Raw genomic sequence first — 26823 nt, 5'->3', positions numbered from 1 at the left:
TCGCGTGTCTCCGTAAATGTGACGTCACCCACGAAAACAAAAATCCGCCATGTCGTGTGGTTGGTGATGGTAATGTGAAATATGTGAGGAAAACTCTGAACATCTTTGGTAAGTAACACTTTGTTTATCACACAACTGAAAACCATAGCAGAATTCCCGGAACCGTTAGGTAGTTCTTTATTTCAGAGGGGATGTAGTAAAGGTACAAGTCCAAAAAAAAACAACATAGAGTACGTGTCATTGTCAACGCCTGTGTAAAAATGTAATCCTTGCATTATTCTAAGACTGTCACACAAAGTCACAGAAAAAAAAAGTGTGACCAGTCATCGCTCAGTTAGCACAAACACGTCTTTGCATGTGAATATTCTGATATGACCAAAGTGTTGTGGACAAGATTGGAAAACACTGTCTGCTTTACTCTGTTTGCAAGGACAAAACGTTTTGCTGAAGTGTATGAAACTATAAAGTACAGTGAAGTGTGGCTCTGTACGGCTGTGATTACGTATATTATCACAGTCCAGTTTTGATTCATAAGCTTACCTTGAACACCTTTGTACTTTCTGTGCTGGCTTTAATACACTACTGTTGGCCACCAAATAATGTGTCTGTCTGTACTCATAGTCGTCTCAGCTATCAATTCCAGACAGGTGTCCCCAAAAACAAGTGACTCGGAAATTCTCATTTACAATCTATGCCCCAGTATTGTAGATCTCACATGGTAGTATGTGAAAAGTGAACCCTGCACCTTGGTCCAAAAAAATGAAATAACAAGTATCAACAGGAAACAAGGAATCGAGTTTGATCATCCGGCGACCGATCACAAAAATATTATCACGGAGGTTAAATATCGGCTAGTCCAAAGTTCAGACACTAAAACAACTTTGTCAGTAGTGTCTAAACACGCTCTGGCAATGGTAAAGACAAGGTTGATACTTTTGTTAGTCAGTGCATAGGACGCCTTCCTCTAGTTTTCAGATGTTCATTGTGAAAAGCTGGTTCCTCAATGAATTGTTGTCAATTTGCCACATGAACGACTGACAGTAACCTGAGGTTAACATGTCGACTTGCTCCTAGAGACAGACCCAGGTGGGGTCAAAGACTTTAAAAAGGGTATTTGTTGCTCTCCCACTTGGCGTTCAGCGTTGAGAGGTCAGACCAAGGAAACAGGAATGAGCTAATGTAAAGACAAGGTTGGTATCATGTTTTACAGTAGCATCCATTAAAGAATCTCATATTCACAGTGAACATCTGGGAAGTGAGTCGGCAAACTCAACCTTATCTTTACAATTCCCCTTTGGCGGCATGGACTCGCCCTGCCACATGAAGACACAGTATACATATGCTCACAGAGCCTATGATTCTTTGTCATTTGATACTTGACTGGAATTTGACATAACTGAAGTACGACATAAAACCTCACGCATACATACAAACACTACCATAAATTCGAAACCTGTCCTTTGGCTGCTACCTCATGATAGTTCACTTTGATATATCGTTACTTCATATGTGATGGCAGTTTAAGCAAGACAGTTGCAAGGCAGGAGACACTTTCAGATTTTGTGTGACCTGCTGATAATTCCTGGCAAAGGCGTTCATGTGAAGATAAATGATCCAAACATATAATAAGTGGTATTGTGGCATGATCAATGTGATGTTTATGCTTGAATTTGCCAGTATTTTCCTGCTAAGCCAGCATTCAGGTTTTTATAAGAGTGTGTTCAGATGACCAGTCACCAAAAAAATTTGTCTCATTGTAGCTTCAGCTGTGAATTACAGTATTCTTTGAAAGATTAGTGATGAAACAATGTTACTGGTTTTTGATAGAATTATGATTAAGATAGATTATAAATTGTTATCCACTGCCAGTGGCAAGGTACCAGACAAATGGCCTGATATAATGCTGTATTTATGGCACAGATCTGGATTTAAACCTGTAATCTCATTGGTCTTGGGCTGATTGGCTGTAGCAAGAACAAGAATTATCTGAATTAGCCAGCGGGGGCCTTGTCTCTTACATTTTACTCTTCAAATGTATGTCGAGGAAGCCTATTGAGGAAGAAAATTGTTGTTGCATGTAAAAAACAGGCACCAAATAAATTTAAATCCCCGTCAAGAAAAACAAGTGCAGATTTACAATAGTAGCAACATTCTGCAAAAAGTGGATGTCATCTTGTACTCAAGCTTATTGTTCAGTGGCCCGTGTTGAACAGAAAGATGCATGTAAGATGTGTTTGTTAAAAATTTGACAGATTGGCCAATTCACTGATGGACAGATGAACATATTTAAAGGTGCTACTGACAAGAGAAAAGAAACTGTATCTTTTACAGCCCTGAAATTGTCTGTTGAGCCCTGGATTTGTAACAGTAACAATGTTTTTGTTATTGTGGACATCATTTTTGTGTGTACTTTAACCCTTTAGCTACTGAGCTCGCAAAAATGCGAGCAAAAACACCTGTTTAAATTTCGCGCCAAAAATACGCATAGGCGGCTGTAACCCAGAAATAACTCTGTGTATATACGCAGCCCACTACCACAGCCACTGTTTCGTACCTTTGTCCGCACATGTTTACATTGAATTTTTTGGAGTTTTTGATTAGCGAAACATTCTGAATTTTTGAGAGTTTCCGTCAGAAAGATGGCAACGTATTCGCTGAGGCAAGTGGTGGATATGATACAAAATGACGATGATTCGGGAAGTGAGCCGAATTTGTCTGATTTGGACGATGAATTGGATTCTACCGATCTCCCGATCAGCGGTAATGGCGCTGAAAGTGACTTTGAAACGGACAGTGAAGGTGATTTCCATGCACCGGCAAATCATACTGTAAACCAGGAAGTGGATTTTAGGCGTGGCAGAGGGCGAGGCAGGGGGCGTGGTAGAGGGCGAGCAAGAGGCGGTGGGGGACGAAATCGGCAGTTCCAAAGGCCTGAAAATGACTGGGAAATGCTAGATACTGAGGAAAACTACGATCCGTGGATCATAGAATTCAATAAAGACACAGGTTTTAGTGTTGATCGAAACATGACTGATGCAAACCCTATTGATTTTCTGAAGGCGACTCTCCAGAAAATCTAGTAAATACATAAGTAAATGAAGTAAAATTCATAAATTATGTCCCAGAATAGTTTATTGTGTTTATAAAATATCCATTTTAGCATATCTAATGATTTACATGTGACAATAGGGCAAAAATAGTAACGAAAACATGAAATAAACTGGTTGACCTATTTTTGTGACCTCATTTGACCTCACGTGACCTAATTAATATGCAAATAGGTCAAATTAATTAGTGTCATTTTGAGGTACTAGTAATACCCAATAAAGTTTACCATTATACCAAGTTTCTACCTCTTGCCACTTTCAACCTTACATCATTCCAAAAATACATGCCTATAATTCAAGTAATACTGATAAATAATTCAGTAGCTAAAGGGTTAAGCAACATTAGTCATTGTGATTGTCATAGGTGTACAGAACATGTACATGTGTATGTACTTCAGTGTTAAGACATGTGAATACAGATATTGATCATAAAGCTTAATTACATGGTTGTAATTTGAGATGCCATTTCAAGTGCATTGAGTAGTTTGTTTTGGTTGACCTGACTGACCTTTCTGGATTGATATAACCTGGTAAGCTACATGTGTAATGTTCGAAGTACAATATCTGGGTGAGGACACGAAGGTGTTATTACATGTACACGTTGAGGGGATAAACTGCTGCTATCACTGTCCCTATAAATCCTTTTGCATATTGGCTGTGATCTCTACCACATGTTGGCCTCGACACTCATGTCACGAGCAGGGATTTACCCTAACACGTCTGGTCTGGCGCAGCTTGCACTATTTATACAGGTACCAGTCAGAGCTCTAGCATTAGCAGCAGGTTAACATGTAATAAGGATGGCGCCCAGGTTAACGTTTGTAAGGAGGATGGTCCCAGAGGATGAATGGATGCTTTAAAATTAGGATGGTTTGACCTCAGTGATAATTGTACCATCCTTGTGCTGTATGAGTAACTCTACATGCTTGTGTATTGTAGTTCTATGTATATATCCTACATATACATGTATGCCTCAGACTTGACATGTACTTTGCACTGCCCTGTAAGATAAAACAGGTTACCTCTGTGTATTTTGGAGTCAGTCTGCTTGACACGTTCATGCTTGGAATAATACATACAAAACCCAAATTGACTGAGTACTTTGTGCTTTTACTGTGAGGCATGCTTTCTAGTTCAGGTGTACAGGTGTGCCATCAGCGTACAGAACGCTTTGATTTTCACTGTTGTTCCTACCACTTCGTGAAAGATGCATATATCTGACATTGTATGCTACCTGTATAGGGGGTCGTACAGGACACATGTAAACTCACGGAGCCTTACAGTGTCATAAGATGATTTGCAAGGTGAGTGAATATTTTGTTAAAAGATTCCATAGGTTATGTTAAAAAAAAACAACAACTATTCTTCTACATTTGTATGTACCTGTTTAACAGGACTTCTATGTGAGAATGAGCGCACAGTTAATTGTGCAGTTGAGGAATAAAAAGTACACATATACCCTAATTCCTGTACCATTTTACATATATGCAAGAGCCATTTTAAGTGCAATTTATTCAGATTTTTCATTTGATTTTGGAGACTAAGCTACATTGGTCAGTTTCAGGGCTCCACAAAAAGTACAACTTTATCAGTTAACACAGAATTATTCCTTCATAATAATTACTATCCAACTCATGAAATCCATTTGAATTCTGGCAAAATTAACACAAAGTGAGCTGTGGCAATATATATGTACTTAAATATACATTTAAGCATGTACATTTGCATAGACAAAGAAATAGTACGGACGTCTACATGTAGGACTAGCCTTCAGGAATCATGCACCGATGCACACAAACTACTGCTCTCCATTTTTCTCTGGTCTTGGATAAGATTGTCAAAAGTATAACTTTTTATTAGTTTTTTGCCTTCACAGGGTAAGTCAAAATTCTTTGTCATTCACTATAAGTTAGATAGAGGTTATGTTTTGAGGTCACATGATTCGATGACTGTTTAAAATGAAAAGAAAAATCCACACAATTTTCAGGTTTAATTGCAGTTTGCAAGAAAACATCATTGGACAAGACAAAAAACAAGATTTGTCTTCAGCAAATCAACTGCGATTTTGAGTAACTGCAATCTTGTTATTTCAAACTTGAAATCATCACAGGACTTAATGAATCTGCGGCGAACTTTCAGCCAGTTTGAATAAACTTTTCAAATTTTGTAGCTTATTAGATCTTCACATATTAATTAAATTTCAAGGCAATTGGATAAGCGGTGCAGAAGAATACGTTTTTTTAAGGGATTTGCATATATCTCCAATGTGATGGCTAAGTAGGTCTACATGTACAAGTTTATACCCAGTACATAGCCCAATGGATAGTTTGGTAATGAGAAGTGTAAGTGAATAACGGCTGTGATTTGCAGTTTTCTGGAAAAATGGCATTGTGATTTCCAAAAAGAAAAGACGTCTAGGGAAAACGATAGGCTGCAAGCTTTCAGAATGACAGTGTATAGGATTGTCATAATGCGGTTAGTTCCCCATAGCAACCCATGTGATAAGAGTTGTACATGTACTGGCAGTGTTGATCACCACAGATATACTACATGTAACTTGTTTGTGAACTGCTTGCTTAATCCACCAGGCATGGTGCCATGCTGCAGGCTGAGTGGGTGTGGCTGGGCCAGCCATTACTTACTACATGGATGAATAGTGTTCAGTGTATGTAGACATACATGTACATGTAATGCTGCTCTTGTAACTTCCTAGTCTGTCACAAAAATATCAGCTGTAGTTGATTACTAGACTCAATAGCCAAGGATTACATGTACATGTTTACAAGTACCTCATTGTTTATGAGGAAAGGTCATTTTATTGTTTGGGCGGTTTAGGTTTGTATTTCCTGGTTATTTTGTGCATTGTATATGTTGCAATGTCCCTGAGATCTGATTTTTATGAATTGGTGGAAACTGACTTGCTAACTGAACTGATGCGGTGATTTCCTCTTCAAGAGAGTCAAGTGTTAACGTGTAAGGAAATTATGAATTTAAATTTCCCTCTATGGTTGTTAATTTTGTTTCTCTTTCCTCCACTGTGTATTTAGGCTAGCATTAAGTATAAGTTCATTGGGTGTATTTATTTATTTGATTGGTGTTTTACGCCATACTCAAGGATATTTCACTTATACGACGATGGCCAACATTATGGTGGGAGGAAACCTCATTGGGTGTAATCTGAAAAAAAAAAGTCCTACCCTATAGTTTTCCGTATGATCTTGATAAGAGTTTTTAATTTTACTTTTTCCTTGGTCTTATTTTCTTATATTTAAATTGGTCCATGAGAATTTCCCCTCTCATCCAATTGTCCCAGAGGTGAAGGATGAGAGGAATTCTTTGAGTGTGGCCGAAGGCCTTGAGGGGTCACAGTGCATGTCCCATCATACAGTCAGCTGATTACGTGATTTTCACAGGGTCTACTATTAGGCCCTATATAAGGCCCACACCACCTCTGGCCGGTGTCTTTGCAAAGTATAATTCAATCTGTTGGCAGTCCAAAAATGGGCGGGTAGTCAAGAATCGAGAGGTAACTTAAGAGAACCTTCCCCACTGACGGGGTGGGTATGATCCCTCAAGGCCTTCAGCCCTACTCAAAGTATTCCTCTCATCCTTCACCGCCAGGATGCTTGGGTGAGAGAGGAAATTGTTTTCCATATGGCCTTGACCTAATTGGAGTCACAGTGCATCTTTAAAGAACTGACAACAGATTCATATACATGTTTGTAATGTACACAAGATCTCATTTATTAACACAGAACAACAACCTTTACGCATTTTCTGTGTACATGGACTATCATACATATAACATAGAGAAACTTTCCACCCTTAAGTACCAAATTCCCTCAGGACTGCAGTAGTACTCTTCAACTCCAGCCATGTCCAATATTTCACACAACCACCTGGATATGGTTACTACAAGAAACAGGTTTACTTGTTTGAAAAGATAGTAACAACTGATCAGGTCTCCCTTCGAACACAGTACATCTCAGGTACTCTATCAAAGTGGAAACATGACATAACTACTGTGATGATACTTTATCAACTCAGCTTTTCTTAAGCCACCACCCTATCAAATGGTCTTATGGATTGCACTAACAAAAAATGTCATTTTTTTGTCTACACCTGGACATTCTCAAGCCAGAAATGGCCAAAGTTTGTAATGTCTGCACCCTTTCTGCTGTCACTAAAGCCATAAGTGCTACTAACTTAAATGTAAGATGCTTCAGCGATAAATTTTCCAATGGGACTAAAGTTTCTGAAAAGCACAATTGATACATCCCAGGTAGTGGAATACCTGGGTCTTGGGGGTGCAGCCTCATACACCCCTTTCATTAATCGTTTAACTAAATATGCAGATAATTCACAGTGAAAATTTCAACGTATGCATTAACATTGACCTATTTGTATTAACTACGCTATACGAATGTGTATTGGCCATTTCTGCCAAGTAGTTTAAAACCTCTATTGAATTTTGCGAACGGAATTTTGACATTCCGGTTATGAGACCAAAAACACCAGGACTTCCATGCATACTGGTAGTGTTGATTCGTGGATTCTCTTCATGACTTGGCAATGAATATTGTAGCCTCGAGAGAAACGCTCGATGTCTTGAGCCTCTGCCAGATACGACACAAGCGACTAGCCTCAGTCTCTTCCCAATTAGGCGACGCTTTCCGGTGCCCGGTATGGTTAACAAATCCTGACTGTATGGCAGCAGTGTTGGAAAATCCATCAGCATTCCTGTGAGCTGAGGGAATTGCAGCTGTGTAGGCCATTGAGGCACCACCAAAATGGCCTGTGGCAGCAGCCTGAAAGGGGCAAAAACGGTATGGTTGTAAGTTGAATGGTTGGATCATGAACATTTAAATACATCTACCATACAAGACATATGATCAGGACCCCGGGATGCGTAATGCTCTAACTGATGATTTGTGTGAGAAGCAATATCTGGGGTAAAATAAGTACGACAAATTTTCCTAAATATTACTGGATCTAACATCGACTTTGTAGAGTCGCTAAACCCTCTAGACAAAATATCCGCCTCACTGTTCTCAACGCAAGGAACAAACCTGGCACTGATCGTTAGGTCATGGCTATGGACAGATTCATAAATGGTTGTTTTAGTCATCTGATGACCTGTGGATGAATTTTGAAAAAACAAGAGAGCTATTAGATGTAGTTTGGCCTTCTGAATACATCCATGGGTTTAATTTTTTCTGACGTTGTATAGTTTTTCTTTAAATTACAATTATAGCTCATTTCAGTGTCATTTTTCAAATGTCATGTGACCGAACACCATATTAGCTACGAAGCTGAAAATTGGTCAGTAGATACATCAACCACAGATCTTGATTTCTTTTTAGGACCGCACAGCTAGGACTGATAGTTTTGCCATTAAAATGTGTTCAAAACTTGTTATTTTCATTCATTGTCAGTTGGTAAAATTGCAATATCTCCAAAACCGGTAAATGTAGGAAAAAGAGACTTGGCATTTTGAATAGACAACATATGAAGCAGCTTTCGACATTTTGTGCTGTTCAGCCAGTCACATGATTTAGCAGCCAATTTAAATTTTATTGATAAGCTTAAACCATCTTTTTCCGTAAATCGGCCAATGGTCTTTGGATGAAATTTCACTTGAAAGTTTTAGGTGGATTGCTGTACCTATATGGTACAAAAACTGTTTGTTTGGCATGCAAGTTATTCTGTAACTGACCAGTGAAATTAGTTTAAAAGTATGTTAAGTCAAAAAACTGCTCAAAATTGTTTGATAACAATAACTGTCCATTACTGCTTGACGTCCGGATTACATATCTGTAAGAATTATTTTTGTACTTGGTCTTGTTTTCCGGTTATGGCCAAGAAAACATCAAAAGTATGACATAAAACCCCACAGATTAGAAATAGATTATGTCTAATTTTTTTTGCTCGTATTAAAGAGCATAGAACTTAATAGATTTGAACGGTCTGTGGTGGAGAAAGTGGAAAGTTTTAGAAAGTGGAAGTAAAAGCTGTATGTACCACCTGCTTGGATGCCGTATAACTGCATGTAGTTTTAGTTCATTATATTTTTGTGATTTGCACGACATCAAGTACAAATAGCACCATGGACATGAATAGTATTTGTTCAGGGATTATTACTAATAGTATTTGGGTAAGGAATTTGAAACAAAAGGGTCTTGGTGACTGAAGTCACTTAAGTTTGTCGCTTCAGTCAGTCACTTAAGTTATTTGTAAAATTCATACCTTTAAAATCATGTTTTTTCTCAAAAAATTCAAAATTTTGACTGATATGCCTGAGGATTACTTTGTATAAAGATTTCCTTTCCCCATAAGCATGATAAGATTGCATAAATCTTCAAGACAGAGGGCCAACTCGGAAGTTGTCGTTATTGCTTTGACAGTTGGGTTCGTCTGGTTCTTGAAAAAAGATGGAATAGAATTCTGGGTGGCTAGTTTTTTTGTGGGTGAACTGAGATCTTCCCCTCCAGATGACCCTAACTCGGCACACTGTTGGCAATGGTCTAAATCTCAAGTTTAATTGTTATGCCCGGTTGGCTGAATGTTAAAATCTCGAAAACCTTTCACGGTAAGAATTATGAGGCTAACATAGGTTTTTGATTTTATAGTTACTCTTCACTATTTGGAGGGGAAAAAATCATCCCAAAATCGGAAGCGTTGTTCAGTGAATATGATACGACAAGCGAATGAAAGTTTTTACAGTATTATTTTGCAGAGGCAGGGTGCACTGCACGGTGGTTTCACAGAAGCATGGTGTACCCCCAAATAGGCATGGGGCTGCACCACAAGATAAACTGCTCACTAGGGGTCTGGTTCAGTTTAGTAATTTAGTATGTTTCAACCACGGTGTGCAGGTGTCATTGTGGAAGTTGCCTAGAGTTGCCTCTTTCGAGTTCACGTGTACTCATCTTATAGCTTTCTGCTGGAAAATGGCAAGAGCAGGTACGGCCTTAAAATGACTCTTCTGATGCGAACAGTTAAGTTTTTCTGATAAAAAGGTAATCAAACTTGACAGAAAACTCATGTGACCCTAGAAGTTGAATTATAAAATCAATCAGAATCAAGCAAAGTGAGAAAAAAGCTGAACTATGGGTGAAATGTGCCCTAATTTCTCAGCCGTTTCGCATATGAAAAAGGAACTTTTAGTGCAATTTATGCACCTTTTTAATTTGATTTTTTAGGCAAAACTACACTGATAGGATTGGTCAGTGTCAGGGCATCACAGAAAGTATACTTTTTTTCCATCAACAGAGAATAATGCCCTCAGAATATGCCTGAGTAAACACCTTGCACATACATGTGAAAATGTTGAAGAATTACTGTACTGGTCTCCCTGTGATTTTTACTTTCCTTCTATTTCAATTTCAAATGTCCTTATTAGGGTCTGAAATTACATAGATCTGCATGTGACCTTTTATCACAGCATTGTTTGAACATTACTGCGGCAAAACATCATGAAAAACGTAGACCTAGTTGTGCCAGCCAGGCCTAGTCACTGTCACATGCAGTGTGCATTTACATCGCCTACATACAGCTGAGTACAATGTACTTCTCTGACTCCTTCATTATTAAGAAAGGCTGTAGTGTGGTGACAAATCTGCCTACCCTGTTATGTAGGGGTATAGTTTTTAACATGTGGGTTATTGGCCTCATATAGCCACTGACCTACATCTAGGTACTCATGAAACCATTGGCGAATCCCTGACTTAGTTGTCCATGACTCTCTTGTCCATGTTAGAGTAACTAGAAACTGGTCTTAGTTTGAATGATGGAGCAGTCCCTGGTCTAGTGGTTTGAGGATCTTCATTTCCCAGGATATACAGTATGAGGTGTGGGTTCAAATCTGGCCTCTGACAGGGAATTTGTAGATTACCTGACTCAATGTATGTGTAGTTCAAGAGCACTTGTCTTCCACCAGTACATCTGCATACATACATGTATATGTATGTCACGTGGGAACGTTTGTGCCATGTGACTGCCATTGTGCACATGAAAAATTCCGAGAATACATGATTTGCGGGTTCAAGTCTGGCCTTTGACAGCAAATTTGTAGATTACCTGACTAATTGTGTTGTTTGTGTTGTTCAAGAGCACTTGTCACATTTTGGAAAGTTTTTGCCTTTTGATTTCCATTGTGCAAATGAAAAATTCTTGTATATGGTACTAAACAGCAAGTACCGGTACATATAAGTAAAAGAAATAAATGAATTCTTTGACTGATTTGTCTACATTTGCATGCATTTATTGGTAACAAGGAAGTTTTATTCAAAGGAAAAGTTACAGACCATGTTTAAGAATGAGTCACAAGATATACAACAAAGGTTGCATGTGTACATGTACATGTAGGACATGTGTATAAAGCGTATAGAAAAAGCTGAATAAAATAAATTGTATGCATATCTCCTTTACACCACCACTGAGAAAATGTGCATGACTTTTTATGTCATAATAAAGTAAATGTATTCAGTCCCTTTTATGTAATTCTCTAGTACTTTAGTGGTATATACATGTACCTGAATGTACATATTTCTTAGCTGATGTATGTTCAGATTGTTAACATCAGCCTGGTGAAAATCAAACTTTTCTTCTACACAAAAAATTCGAGTGTGAACTGGTCATTCAACTGATCTATCTATGTTGTAATAAATGGGGACAATTTTGCCATTCTTCCATGTACAACATGTATGATGCCATTGCAGTCTAAGGGCTACATTGGGCCAACTGAAAACCCGGATACAATAACATGACATATAGATCACGTCTTAAATTATGCTGTACTGTATAACAGTGACTTGTATGAAATATCAAATAAAAGTCAACAGGTGAACAGCCTTAACCAAAGTGGCATGTTGATAGGGAATTCCTGTGTGTACCAATATTTGTGATGAACGGTGATGTACATATAAAACAGTATGTGTAGTGTGTACGGCAGTGTCAAGAACAGGGAAACGACCGGAGTTTGGACTTAAATACAGGTACAATCTCCTCCAGGATTTTTTATCTTTACTGTCAGATTAAAGTACATTACAGTATCTGTGTTTGTTTACATGTACATATATTTTGCTACATCATATACAAAGTAAGGTAACATACTTGTGTATGCACTAATGCTTGACACATTTTGGGTTATTTCATTTTTTTGTTTTTTTTTCTCCCCTTTTTTACGTGTATACATGTAAATGGAGCAGGCAGTTATCTTGAACTGCATTTGGTATTCTAAGGATGATATTTGAAATGATTCGTGTTGTGTGCATGTGTAAATCATGTTTTTAGAGATGTACATTGTATTTAGTCCACAGCAGTACATGTAGACTGTGTATTAAGGTCTTTCACCATGTAGCTGTTTTGTTAGGAAACTATATGTATTTTGTTTTGTGTGAAAATGCTTGCTGGGAAGTGCTGAGTTATATTTAAGCTAAAGTTGGCGACAGTTCTTCTAGATGCTGATTGAAACAATGCCGCTGTCAGGGACTGATCATGTCACTGCCTCTGAAATTGAAGTGGTTACAGGCCTGTGAGGAATTGTGGATAGAGGTTATGTGTACATGTGTCAGCAGCTTAAGATTATTGTGTAATATAGCAGAAAAGGAGCCTCCATTGCTAAAGAGGTTAGCATGCCAACATGGGGCAATGACCCAGGAGCCTCCCACCAATGTGGTGGCTGTGAGCTCATGCGGGCCTTCTTTCTGGTTTCCCAGAGCTCAGTCTTGTTTCCTCCCACCATACTGCTGGCCACTGTCGTATAGGTGAAATGTTCTTGAGTACGGCATAAAGCACCAATCAAATAAATAAATAAATAGAAAAGAGTCAGATATCAGTATTATGTTCAATATTATTGCCTTTTCAAATATTGACAAAAGTGCATGATTTGTGCAGAAATAGATCAAAATTAGAACTTTAAAATTTCATTTTTAGATTAAAAAAAAAAAAAAAAAAGAAGTGTACCTGTCAGGGACGTGCAGTTCACCTTGATAATGACCTCAAGTGGTTATTTTGTTTTTGCTTAAGTAACATTACTTCAAACCATGGAAGTGAAGTACACAACACTGTATACATGTACTGACTTTTCCATGTACGTGTACTGATCACGTGTTTACATACATATACAACTATGCATTGTACAGCATGCATAAGCTTATCACATGAGCTTCCTCATATTTAGTCATTATACATGTAGATGCACCCGCACTGACTATCACCTACATGTATGATCAGTGGTGTTTGACCAGTGACATTGAGGTGTTCATTTGTACCTCCGCTTTAGTAGTGTTAAGATTCTCCAGTTGATCAGGCACACTTTTTCGTAATCAAAGTGAAGTGACATGGTTTTTCTAGTTGTGATGACCATGTACAGTAAAGCTGGACCACTGTTGTGCACATCTACATGTATATTCCAGCTTTAATCACAAATAATTGTAAATGTGGGATATATTACATTTCAGTAGGTGGATGAAATTCTGCATTTGACCATACATGTGTTTCATCTAAAGATAAGTTACGCATTTTGCCTGATTGTGAAAGAATCAAATGATCTTTATGGAAAGTTTTTTAATGTCATTTGGATCATCTGTTCGTGAGTGCAATAGGTGTATAGAGTAGTGAGTATTTACCTGGAGATTTGTTTCTTTTGTTTGATCAGGTAACTGGATGTTACTGGATCGCTCAGTACTGAGCACAATACATGTACTTGTAGGTGTATAGAACATTGAGCAACAACCCGGATTTTTGTTTGTGATTCAGTTGATAAGGTTAACTTCAATACGGAGTTAACAGTACAGTAAGTGTATAGAATATTGAGTATTTACATGGAGTTTTTGCTTATGTTTCAGTTGATAAGGTGACAGGATGTTACTTGATCGTCCAATCCCGAGCCACATTACAGGCCTTTACGTCTTTACCCTTGTTAACATTGTGATGTTGTTCCGGGTAACGCTTGTAACAGCAGATGTCAGACTGGTAAGTTAGCTTCCAGGAGAAAAAGTGTGAATTTGAAAGATTTTTTTTTACTAATAAGCAGCTCTGGAAAATGTTTGGGCTCCCAAACTACATTTACATGTAAACAAGATATATTAAAACTAACTACTAAATTAAACAAAAATATGATGGTTTACCAAAGAAAAAGTTAAGTTCGCATATAAATTTCTTTCATTCACAGACTTAAAAGGCCTTAAAAAGCATCATTTTGAGTTACATTTTTAAAATTTCTTAATGCACATTTGCAGTGTCACCATTAAAGTTTGGAATTAGAACATTTAATTGTTTTTTTTCTAGATATGGCCCTGCATTCTCATGTCAAAAGCTGTTATTTTTTCCTGGCTCCAATATGTTCTGGCCACAAACTTGTCTCTAATTGCCTGAAGGAACCTTTGACAGTCCCCTATTGCACTAATCCAGTTTTATCTCTGCTTAGAAAAAAAAAATGGACCCTATAAAATGTCAAGGACAGATAAACAAATAGTAAATATCCTAAAAATTTGCCTAAAAAAATAGCACTTTTAAAAGCAATTGAATGTCATGAAAAATACTTCTTTGGGTGGTGAAACTAACATTTTCCCTCCAGGATGTCATCCTACAATGTATCTTACAAACAAGCCCCAAAACACCTTTCTAAGATCAATAGAATTCTCAGTCAGGCAAAATATGCAACTTAATCACAGGTGAAATTGTTACCATCATCCCATGACACATGGTTGGACTTGATTAACATTTTAAATGTATTCAGTAATGTTCAAGTTTGTGATTTTTGGAGGGGGGGAAATCCTTCTGACAACAGCTGTGTGCAGTAAATAATGCCCATATTACTGCGCTACAGACCTTGACCCTATTTGGAAAATGAAACAACAAAACACAAAAATGAAAAGGTGGTGTAGGATGGGGTTGAATCGACATGTACATGTATTATGTAAAGATTTGCTGTGGGGGTGATTGTGGGCATCGGTAGAAGGTCGTAATTCTGTTGCTGTGTTTTATGATAACAGAACAGTCCACGAAATGAGACGTTGGAAATATTCTACGATCTACCCGCAAAGTTTGGACCCCGTCTGTCTGATGATGGCATAACCGTGAGTATACGTTTTCCATGATTTACCTACAAAGTTTGGACCCCGCCTGTCTGATGACCGTGAGTATGTTTTCCACGATCTACCCGCAAAGTTTGGACCCTGTCTGTCTGATGACAGCATAACCATGAGTATACGTTACCACAATCTACCAGCAAAGTTTGGACCCTGTCTGTCTGATGATGGCATAACCGTGAGTATACGTTTTCCACGATTTACCTGCAAAGTTTGGACCCCGCCTGTCTGATGACCGTGAGTATATGTTTTCCACGACCTACCCGCAAAGTTTGGACCCTGTCTGTCTGATGACAGCATAACCGTGAGTATACGTTACCACAATCTACCAGCAAAGTTTGGACCCTGTCTGTCTCGTGACGGCATAACCATGAGTATACGTTTTCCACGATTTACCTGCAAAGTTTGGACCCTGCCTGTCTGATGACCGTGAGTATATGTTTTCCACGATCTACCCGCAAAGTTTGGACCCTGTCTGTCTGATGACAGCATAACCGTGAGTATACGTTACCACAATCTACCAGCAAAGTTTGGACCCTGTCTGTCTCGTGACGGCATAACCGTGAGTATACGTTTTCCACGATTTACCTGCAAAGTTTGGAGTCTGTCTGTCTCGTGACGGCATAACCGTGAGTATACGTTATCACAATCTACCAGCAAAGTTTGGACCCTGTCTGTCTTGTGACGGTATAACCGTGAGTATACGTTTTCCATGATCTACCTGCAAAGTTTGGACCCCGTCTGTCTTATGACGGCATAACCGTGAGTATACGTTACCACAATCTACCAGCAAAGTTTGGACCCTGTCTGTCTCGTGATGGCATAACCGTGAGTATACGTTACCACAATCTACCAGCAAAGTTTGGACCCCGTCTGTCTCGTGACGACATAACTGTGAGTATAATTTTTCCACGATCTACCAGTAAAGTTAGGACCCTGCCTGTCTGATGACGGCATGGCAGTGAGTATATGTTATCCACGATCTACCAGCAAAGTTTGGATCCCGTCTGTCTGATGACGGCGTAACGGTGAGTATGCATGTACCTGACCCTTTCAGGTTTGAAGCACTCAGGAAAACATTTTTTGGGTATTCCATGAATTATGAGAAACTGATCTCTTTGATTATCAGAATTTAAAATTCAGCAGGACGACTTCCCTATGAATAATCTGTTCACAATTTAACTTTTTTGTAAGCTTATTTGCTGATGTCTCTCTGACAGGATGTGTCATTTTAATGAACATTTCAGCAACATCAAGGGTTTAGCTGCACACTGGCTGTCCTTTGTGAGCCAGGGAAATTTTCAAATTTTTAAATTTGATAGATTTTACCAAGTGTGTAATACTGTAAATCAACCTTTTCACCTTTTCAACCTTTAAAGCTCATTTTTTCAGTGGAATGTAAGCATACAATTGTTATCAAAATAATGCTAAAATGATTTCTTTGTCTCACTAAATATGCAAGCTTCTTAAAACTATATAAAACTTTTCTCTACACCCCATAATTCTCTCAGAATGTTTTAAAATATTAGTATCCGAGGCAGTTGAAAAGTTTGAAGACAAGCGTGCCAAGTTTAGATCAGGGATTCTCAAAGTAGTGGACATTCCTTGTGATGGTAGTGAAATCTCTTTAAGATGGACACTTTAGTTTGGGCAAAACTTAAATCAATACATTTACATGTGGATGTCAATTTCGTCTTTGATTTGTGTGTGTGTTTTTTTCCTTGAACAGGGCTATCTGGTAGTGGCCAAACCTCGGAATGCCTGTCTGCCCATACAGCCCCCGCCCTCCAACAAGTCTGGGCAAATCAAGTGGATTGCCATCATAGAGAGAGGAGGATGTGACTTTGCTATCAAGGTACAGTATGGGAGGGGCTTACCTGATCAATTAGCTGGTCAGTGTTAGCACATGTTTAGGTCCCCATGGTTACCCTAAAATTGTTAATGTAAATATATATATAAAGGTATATATTTTTTTCAGCTTTGTGTAATGAAGAGCGTTTACTGTAGCAGAGAGAAAAATATCAGACATTTTTTTGTGTAACAGTTCTTATTTTTTGTTTGATTTAGCTCTGTTGTAAGGTCAGGTAACAACAAACCATACCTGCCCGTTTTATTATGTCTCTTTTAATAGTGCTCATTATCGCCTGTCTTATTTACAGAAACACAGAAATGTCTTCATTTTATGAAATGAGTTTAATCCAACTTTTGTACTACACTCCTAATACATAATGATCCTGGGTGGTCCTGAAGTGCTGTTGATGAATGCAAGTGTGTGTGTGTGTGTGCGGGCCGCTGTCATTTGAGTGAAGTGCTTGGCCTGATGTTGGTGTATTATGTGAAGGGGGAAGAGAGGGCGGATGGGGTAGGAGGTGGCAGCGTGTATAGTGTTCTGGACACAGTGTTCCTCTCAGCTAGCTTTGTGAGTATATTGGCATCATTAACAAAAAGATGCATTTTTGAAACAGTGAATGAGGGAAGTAATGTTGAAGGCGACAAGCCCAAATGTGTATTTGATGTTTTACTAGCTAAGAAAGATTGTCTTGTAATGAACAACATCTATAGAGAAATCACCTTACCTGGCTTGTTGCAGGTACTTAACAGCCAACTGAGCGGGTACTCTGGGGCCATCATCTATAACATGGGCGGGGAAGACTTGTTACCCATGGGGGGAGGCGAAAGTGAGTAAAACACCTCGCTTACCTGTCTTCTCACCTGCTCTTTTATTTTCCTTGTCAGGTGCTTAATGCCCAAAATGCCAGCTACCGTGCAGTGATAGTGTTCAATGATATGTCAGAAAAGTTACTGAGTATGCCGTCCGGGGCATGTAAGTATGCTGCAGACCAGGGGACACAAGCCATTCCCTACACATACAGTGTAGATCCTTCTCTCTCCCGAACCTGTAATCCTCATCCTGGCTGGTGTAGTCGTCGTCTTGCTTTGCACTCATGTACATCTATAGATGCATGCTTTCTTAATGCTTGACACAAACTTTCAAAATGGTTTTTTTCATTCTAGCATAAATTTGGCCCTTTCTGGATTTAGCATGCTTAGCTTGAGGGTACACTGCATGTGAATGTATATCTCTTAACAGTCATCCTGGTTTGGCTAAACAGGTGCGCTTGTAAAGTATGTCATGCCAAAATGTTGAACTGTACTTCTACTTTGTGTAGAAATTCTTGAGTTAACTGCCTGATTTCTTTACCAAAGCTTTGCTTTGCAAATATCATCCTTCATGTATAACAGGGCTTAATGATACCTAATTATTGGTAACAGGTATTTCGTCCTCTTACCCCAATTGCATGTCCCTGTACAGTATTAGTAGCTGAGATCAGAATTCAAATTATTGTACAGTATGACAGTACATTTATATGTTTTACCTTACACTGGAAAATGGTGTTTTCTGGGCAAAATTTCATCTGCAGTGATTTACTTATTTATTTGATTGGTGTTTTATGCCATACTCAAGAATATTTCACTTATATGATGGCAGCAAACATTGTGGTGGGAGGAAACTGGGCAAAGCCCGAAGGAAACCCATGACCATCCGCAGGTTTCATCTGCAATGATTGTTATGGATTAAAAAAATATGCATGCATGTATTTCTTCTGTGGAATTGATCTGAGTTTGAGTATACATATACATTTAAGTAGTGTAAATATAATCTGGTAGTTGTCTTGGAATCTTTGTCTAACTATAAACAAATCCTGAATTTAAAACTGACAGACATAGTGTTCTTTAAGATTGTTTGACCAATGAAAAATATATTGTATTATGAAGGATAGTTATTATGTGCCTGTTTTCTCAGCATTTTATTCTTCTCATTTTTTTGTGTGGTTTATTTTTTACAGGTAGCTTGATATGAAGTATTGCTTATCTAACAAGCTTTCTTGATTTAATCAGCTGTCAATCTGGCCATTTTCATTTCACCATGCTTTACCTGCATAGCTTCAGCCACAAATAACTGTCTAGATATACATCATCCTGTAAACCCATGGCTTTATCTTTTCCTATACTTGTAACACCTGTTGTATACCCTTTCTCAAGGTGACCTTGTGACCCCAGTGATAAAGTTCTGCAGCCTACTTACTCATTGTCGAGGTGTCATGTTAGTAGTAGGCCTATTTTCTGTTGTACAAATACATGCATCTATGTACAGTTTATTTCTTCATCATATTTGTCTATCAGAAAACACATTTGTGTCTCCATAAGTTCTTTTGGAGATCAACACCTGATTGTTCAAAAGTGTGTTAAAAGTCTTAAATCTTGGTGTCATGCAAAACTAATAGACTAGACTAAAGTTGAAACGGTCTTGACAGCTAATACACAATTGAACACTCATCTCTTGGTTTCCCAAGGAGAATCACTTTGTTGGTATAAAGTTAAATAAAACTGTCTAAAGGTTTAATATATTTTATCGAATGTTTCTATACGTACAGGAAGAAGTAATACAGTATTTATATCGACCTATAAAGTTAGCAGAATGTGAAAGCTTAGATATTCAGGAAGATGACAAATAAAACTTATTGTGATGTCTTGATATGTTCGGAATACTTCGGTTTTACATTATGCTTAGTGTTTCAGATTTGTGCACAGTGTATACAGTTCGTGCAAGTTTTTCTGTGTGTAATAAGATCCTCATATATTTTCAAAACTCATTGATATATGCCTGGTGCATTGTGCTTGGCGTCCTGCTGTGAATATGTAGTCCACATTTGTCTCAATTTTGAAATTGTAGACACTTTTGTGAAAATATTGTTGTAGTACGACAGTTTCCAGATCATCAAGATGTAGTGAACCATTGCAATCTATAAACATGTCTCTTTCCAGTTTTTATATGTGGAAGCCTGCTTGTTTCACCTGGTTGTAGTTCAAGTAGACCAGCTAAACGTAACATACATACATGTACATAGATGGAGTATGTGAATGGTTTCACTTTCTGTTTCAGTTGGCAGTAAGGTGACCATACCATCAGTGTTCATAGGCGAGTCAGATGGACAGTACTTGGCAGACGAGTACACTGTCGGGCACGGGAACTATGCACTCATGTAAGACCAATTCAAATACTGTACCTGCACTCAAAGTTTACATAAAAATGTATTTTATAGGCAATTAAAGCTCATAAAATATTACCCTTAGTAATGATCAGTTTATTCATGATTAGAATTTCACGTTATTATTAGCCATAGTTCTCAGAATACCTTTCATTGGTTGTTCATTTTTGTGTACCTCCTGATGCCATATTTCAACTCATTGTCCGTTTGCCATTGCCACAGGTGAATGAATTTTGAAACATGTTTCTGCTCTTTACTAAAATTATTATTATAATCTGCCTTATATTTTTTGTGTTGTCTGTTGTTAACAGGTACACAGTGACACTGGATGGAAAAAGCCCCTTCAACTACAACCTCTATCTCATTCCCTTTGCCATTGTCGTTGGCTGTTGCTTCACTTTGATGGTTATATTTATGGTAAGGAGTTGTCTGCCCTTCGCAGTGACTATCTCCCTTCTTGAGCTAGACAGACTCCTTACAGCGCATGTTCCTCTCTCTTGTGCTCACTTTACATAACTGCGACCACAAGACAGACTTGACCTGTTGGAGCCAGTGCGACACACCTAAGCTTGTTTCGACTTAGCCTCACCACTGCTTTCCTCACACAGAACTGTTTAATAAGCATTCATCAATAAAATTATTTTAATTCTTGGTTATTTTAGATAAAGAGAATGTATGTGTATCAGTAATTAATAGAAACAAATATTGAGATATAGCTCTCCTGACCTCACTTCCTCCCATATCACATTGACCCCAGTGAACTCATTGTTGTTCAAGATTTGTGTACAAAATTCGCAAGTGGAGGCAGTGATGTAAAGCAAGCACAGAGAGCGGTGCATGGGTTGTTAAGAAAAATGCTAAAAAGAATGTAGAGGATAGTCAGCGCTTCTAAATTAAGAGCTTTATGGCTATGCGGAGACATGAGTGTCACCAGCCTTTATAGACCAGTCACAGTTTTTTGGGTTTTTTTTTTTTTTCTTATGTTCTTTTCCTGAATGGACCCAGAACGGCGACAACGCAAGTCTTTTTGGATAATTGTGGGACTAATGAGAATCAGAAAGTGACTGGTTGATTTTCTTTTCTCAGATTGGCAAATTGTGCAGGGATATGAGGAAGAGGCGTAAATCCAGACTGTCCAAGAGCAACTTGAAGAAAATACCCATCAAAAAATTTAAGAAAGGTGAGTAAAAGGAAAGTTTTCTTTGGAAAGGTTTTCATATTTCCATACCATTTGGATAAAATTTTCACTTAAAATGCCCACACAGACCAAGCAAGCTTGTTATTCCAGCGTTTCTGGCCCTTGATCATTAAGGTCGCGCTTTCAAAATCTGGCTTTTCCGGCTCAGCAGGTGGCTTTATTTCCCATCAGGATATTCAGTGTTGTTTCTCCATATTATTCTTTCATCAATAAACCTGGCAGGGATTAAGCTCTTTAACCTTGGTCATGCCTGAATAAAGCTGCCATACCTAAAGTTCGGCTTAGGCTAACATAGCCTGGACTTGCCTGTCTTTCACACCAGCCAATCAGAATCAATTGTGTATCCCTTTAAAGTGAAATATTTTACATAATTATTTACTTACATGGGTACATAGTAGACCCCAACCCATCAAACAAATAAGGTGCCTCTGTGGCCTAGGTGGTTAGCGTGCCAGCGCAGCGCATTGTCCCAGGAGTCTCTTACTAATGCGGTCTCTGTGAGTTCAAGTCCTGCTCATGGTGGCTTCATCTCCAGATGTATGCAGCAACCCGCAGATGGTCGTGGGTTTCCTCCCACTAGAATGCTGGCCACTGTCATGTAAGTGAAATATTCATGAGTACGGCGTATCATAGCAGATGTGGTGAGGCATGAGAGTTTGAGGATGGCAACATCACTTTGTTGAAGAGGACAGGTTGAAAACAGGATAGGGCTTAAGATCTTGTCTTGTACGTTTTGATGGTCTCAGTTTGAAGATTTTTTCTGTCAAGCTGCTGCCTGACTGAGTATCCTGCACACGTACACACCTGTATTCCATTTATTCCACAGGTGATAAATACGACGTCTGTGCAATCTGTCTCGATGACTATGAAGAGGGAGAAAAGCTAAGAGTGTTACCTTGTGCTCACGGTAAGTTTGTCAACAAAAACAACAGTAACAGTAATCCTCCTCATTACTTTTAGCTTAGTTTATGTGTGAGATCATTAAAAATCACTGTAAATCTCAGCCAGCTGGCCTTGTCTTCATGATTTGGTTGAAAACAATGTACTTTTGGAAGTGTTGAAGTATGAGGGAAGGTGAAAGGAAGTATGACATTAGGAGCAATGGAATGCAGAGTACAAATCCATTTTTCTGCAGGATCAGTTTTAGGCCTGCATTGAAAAAATTTACACCTCAGTCTTGTATACGTGTGATATTCTCTAATGTCCTTGCTGATGCAGCATATGAGCAGTACATTTAAGAATATATTGGCATCTGAAGTTATGACTATAATCAGGGCCTCCCTGGCTCAGTTGGTTAGCGCGCTAGCGCAGCGTAATGACCCAGGAGTCTCTCACCAATGCGGTCGCTGTGAGTTAAAGTCCAGCTCTTGCTGGCTTCCTCTCCGGCCGTACATGGGAAGGTCTGTCAGCAACCTGCGGATGGTCGTGGGTTTCCCCCGGGCTCTGCCCAGTTTCCACCCACCATAATGCTGGCCGTCGTCATATAAGTGAAATATTCTTGAGTACGGCGTAAAACACCAATCAAATAAAATAAATATGACTATAATCCAGAATATTTGCTGTCTTTTCTTGAGGTAATTCATCATGTCCATCCCATTATCTTTCAAGCACGCAACTTACATCGCTAGATCTAGGGGCCCACATTGTCCATGAAAATGGCACAAGTGTAAAATCAAATAAAAATGTTAAATTAAAAAAATTGAAGTCATAAAAAAAGAAAAAGAAAGTCAAATAAATAATGTGATATTAAAGATAGCATGAACCTACAGGCCTCAAAACATGGCATAACCTCGAATATCTGTGACTTCTATATCCTGTCTTCATTATAGATTGAGCTCAACAACAAATGGATCAAAGAACCTATTTTTGTTAACATTTGGGATCCAAACTTTGCCGAATTCTCAAAAGAAAACCATTTCCTGTCATCATTCCAGCATACCACCTGAAGTGCATTGACCCCTGGTTAACTAAGAACAAGCGGACGTGTCCCGTGTGTAAGAGGAAGGTGTTCCCTGGCCCCGGCGACGACTCAGACTCGGACAGTGAGGAGGAAGAGCAGACGCACACAGAGAGGACACCGCTGTTGGCAAACAGACCCCCAACTGATCCCCAGAGACGCTCAACATTCGACAATTCAGGTATGTCCAGAGCTTTATCAGGGTATATATTAAAAAAAAAAAAAAAGAAGTAAACTAATCTTTTGTGATAGTATATAAGTGGGATTAGATTGATTGGGAATTGTGATGCCATTGTTTTGTTATAATGAAACATTCAAACTTTGCCGTTCTTTATGATTGCCATGTTTTGAGAACTTTCCTGTATCAACTGACTTTTGGTATTTTGAATTGCTGATTTCTGGCTGTCCTGTATCAGCTGAACCCTTCTATTACTGACCTCTTATACTTCCCTGTATCCGTTAAACTTTCTGATTGCTAACTTCTGGCTTTCCTGGATCAACTTACTTTTGTGATTGCTAATATCAGACTTTCGTGTATGAGCTAAATTTGTGATGGCAAACTTTTGGCTTTCTTGTATGAGCTGACTTTTCTCATTACTAGCTAACTTCTTGCTTTCCTGGATGAACTTTTTAGAGTGCTTGTATCTGCAGACTTTTCTGATTGTTGACTTCCGACTAATTTCTCAGAAGATGTGAAGAATTACCATCTGTGTTTTCTGCGATGCAGGCCTTCCTGAGTCGGTGAGGTCAGAGGTTGGCCAAGTCAATGAAGCCTGTGAGGTCTCTGGCTCTGAGGGTACACTCGCCTCAAATGACCAATCAGAAGGTGCTGTGGGTGGGGTGGAAGCCTTGATCAACGTGGAAGATGTCTCCAGTGAGACACATTCAGTCAGCTCCATGACAGGTTCTATAAACTCAGTAGAGGAGGACCAGGATGAAATGGCTGCTCAGCAAGTAGAAGACGAGAGGAAAACCAACTGGATTGTGTGAGTGGACGTCTGTAACCAACAGTTAATCTACAAGCATGCCTCAACATTCGTGTGTTTTGGAAACCATACCGGACAGGATGACTTTATGAGGATATTGTGATAAAAGTTAGCCTTGTGTTTTTGTACCTGACGTAAGAATGTGTACTCTAGGCTACAGGTGTATGACATGTAAATGTACCAGTCTCTCCACAACATTCATACCTTTGCTTGCCAGTGTTGTGTATAATTCTACACGTAAGTTCCCCCCACATGGACGGTATTTTGTGTTACCACAGTGCGTGTACTAGGATATGGCAAAGGTTTGCTGGGCTGTGGAGCATCTTGGAGTCATGGGATAATGTATTATCCGGTTTACCATTACCTGGTTCAGGCATAGTGATGGCTGGCTCCAGCAGACATATGGCCTATACTCTTCTTTTTATTTTTTTTTCAGAGGGCATAGTTTGCAAAAGAGTCAGGTATATTGAAACATATGAAAGTTAAGTCAATACTCTTTTCATATTTACCTGTAATGTAACGACTGTTAGTATAACTATACCAGGTATGAAATTAATGGTGAAATGCACGTTACAAGAAACCGCTGTACAAGGATTATAAAAAAAAAAAAAACAAAAAAAACGCAGATGTCATAGTCATACTATACATAGGTTATGTTATACCATATTCTCATAGCTGTTTGATGTAAGCAATCCCAACAACCACAGCTCCTTTTGCATCGCTGTTGTTGTGGTGGTTGTTAACTTGTTAGCTGATGTGTGAAACTGTACATGAGGGATTTTGCATGTACTGTATTATAATATACTATGAGGTATTTCTTAATGATGTGATATGTAATAAATAAATAGCATTTATATTAAAATATCTCTTTGTACATAAACTGAACAGGTGTTCTGTGTCAGTGCAGGTCATATGACACAACACCCTCTTAAATATGCTCTTAAGTACATGTAGTTTACTCAGTTCTTGAAGCTACATGTTTGATGAGGGAGATAACTCTTTGTCATTATGCCTATTGGCGATTTACTTTTTGCATCATGGGTTGAACTGAAGGTTCATGTATATGCATGATAAAATGTACAGCACACTCAAATTGGTGTTCATTTGTCAAAGGATGAATTTCCATAATTGTATGGTGGTTTTGTTGTTACATCAATGTGTCACTTTTGTTCTGTTTTGTATTATTTTCTGCAGATATTATCTCTGCATTCCACAAGAAATGTTATTTCTTCCCTCTGTGATCTAGAAAGGCGCTCTTGGAGGAGTCTACCTGACGTCATTGAGTAAAGAAATTGTATAGGATAGTCAATACGTGACGGCATTGAGCATGTCAAAACCAGGTTTACATGATGTGCAACGTGTTGACGATGGTACCGTTTGAAATCCATATTGATACTTGACTACTCTTTAACTACTCTCGCAAGGTTAGAGCTCTCTTGGTAGAAAGTTTAACCTGAATCCAGTGTGCAGGATATTGAAGTGATCGCTAGGTCCCCAGAGGAGTGGTTCAATCCTGGGCATGGATTGGGAATTTTGAAGATTCTTCTGCTTCTACTGTACTAGAGGCATTGGTGACAAGAAACTTATTGCACCGTTAAATGTATGTCATACTTGTAAAAGTTGGTCAGTAACTTATCAAAAGTCTGGTGATTTAATCAGGCCATTAGTTTTCTCCACCTATGAAATTGGGCGCCGTGGTATAAGGGAGAAATTCTTGAATTAAACTCCATTGAAATAAGTAACATTGAAATAAGTTAGTGAATAATGAAGACTCCTAGCAAGGCAGTGTACCTAATGTGAACACATAATCTAGCCTACATGTACATGTATCATGTAGTGTAAAGTTCGTAGACAATATTTTGTACCACCATTTTGTCTCATTCCATTACAAGTTAAGAATGTCTGTATTAGTGTACATAAAACAATGTTTATTCTTTCAGCTTTGTATGCTATTTTGTAACCCTGTAAATATATCGGAAAGTTGGACCGGTTTTTAAAGCAAATAGCATATTGTTGAAATGATTGATGGAATTGTGCAGAAAGGAATCTATTAGGAAGCATGTTTTGGGAACACTTGCTGATTTACCTAAGCTTTTTGTTGTATGGATTATTATCCTGGAATGGAGTTTTAGGTCTAAATGAGTTCAGAACATTTATCTTCCTAAGTATATTGGCTGGTTTTTTTAAAAGTCCACATTGATGGTTCTTCTGCAGGATAAATTTGTTAATGCTGTTATTCTGTGTCAAGGAGACTTGAAAACGGTATGTGGAGTTGGTAATCCTTATACTGAGGCCCGCGCCTCACCCATTATGAGGATTGCTGAACTCGTATGCCATATTTCTGTGTAGCTAGAATTTCTTAAGAACTGTAGTTGAAATGCTTCCTAGAAAATGTGGACAGCTCATGGTCGATTGATTTCAGGTTTTTT

The 26823-nt window shown here is 38.5% G+C and overlaps 1 protein-coding gene across 3 annotated transcripts; it reads left to right on the top strand.

Moving 5' to 3' along the window:
- LOC135479227 (E3 ubiquitin-protein ligase RNF13-like) lies at positions 1–25003 on the top strand. 3 transcript variants are annotated; one of them, XM_064759027.1, is made up of 11 exons: positions 1–108; positions 13958–14084; positions 15107–15190; positions 16932–17057; positions 17939–18026; positions 20148–20247; positions 20565–20670; positions 21340–21433; positions 22278–22358; positions 23386–23589; positions 24136–25003. In XM_064759027.1, the coding sequence occupies exons 2-11, from the start codon at positions 13974–13976 to the stop codon at positions 24396–24398; spliced, it is 1257 nt and encodes a 418-aa protein (XP_064615097.1). In that variant the 5' UTR covers positions 1–108; positions 13958–13973; the 3' UTR covers positions 24399–25003. The 3 variants fall into 3 exon arrangements, with proteins under 3 accessions (XP_064615097.1, XP_064615095.1, XP_064615096.1); XM_064759025.1 differs by lacking the exon at positions 17939–18026 and adding an exon at positions 17793–17880; XM_064759026.1 differs by lacking the exons at positions 1–108; positions 17939–18026 and adding exons at positions 905–1190; positions 17793–17880.
- Positions 25004–26823: the final 1820 nt, after the last annotated feature.

This window comes from Liolophura sinensis, chromosome 12 (genome assembly GCF_032854445.1).
Source record: "Liolophura sinensis isolate JHLJ2023 chromosome 12, CUHK_Ljap_v2, whole genome shotgun sequence".
NCBI lineage: Eukaryota > Metazoa > Mollusca > Polyplacophora > Chitonida > Chitonidae > Liolophura > Liolophura sinensis.
Note: the sequence above shows the minus strand (reverse complement) of the source record. Positions and strands in the feature narration are given on the sequence as shown.

What these genes read in the sequence shown, in the direction of transcription:
- LOC135479227 (XM_064759027.1), top strand. Translation starts at nt 13,974, where the DNA reads ATGTTACTTGATCGTCCAATCCCGAGCCACATTACAGGCCTTTACGTC. An exon ending in TAACAGCAGATGTCAGACTG is followed by an intron (nt 14,085 to 15,106) that starts GTAAGTTAGCTT and finishes TTATGATAACAG; the next exon opens with AACAGTCCACGAAATGAGAC. An exon ending in CACGGGAACTATGCACTCAT is followed by an intron (nt 20,248 to 20,564) that starts GTAAGACCAATT and finishes TGTTGTTAACAG; the next exon opens with GTACACAGTGACACTGGATG.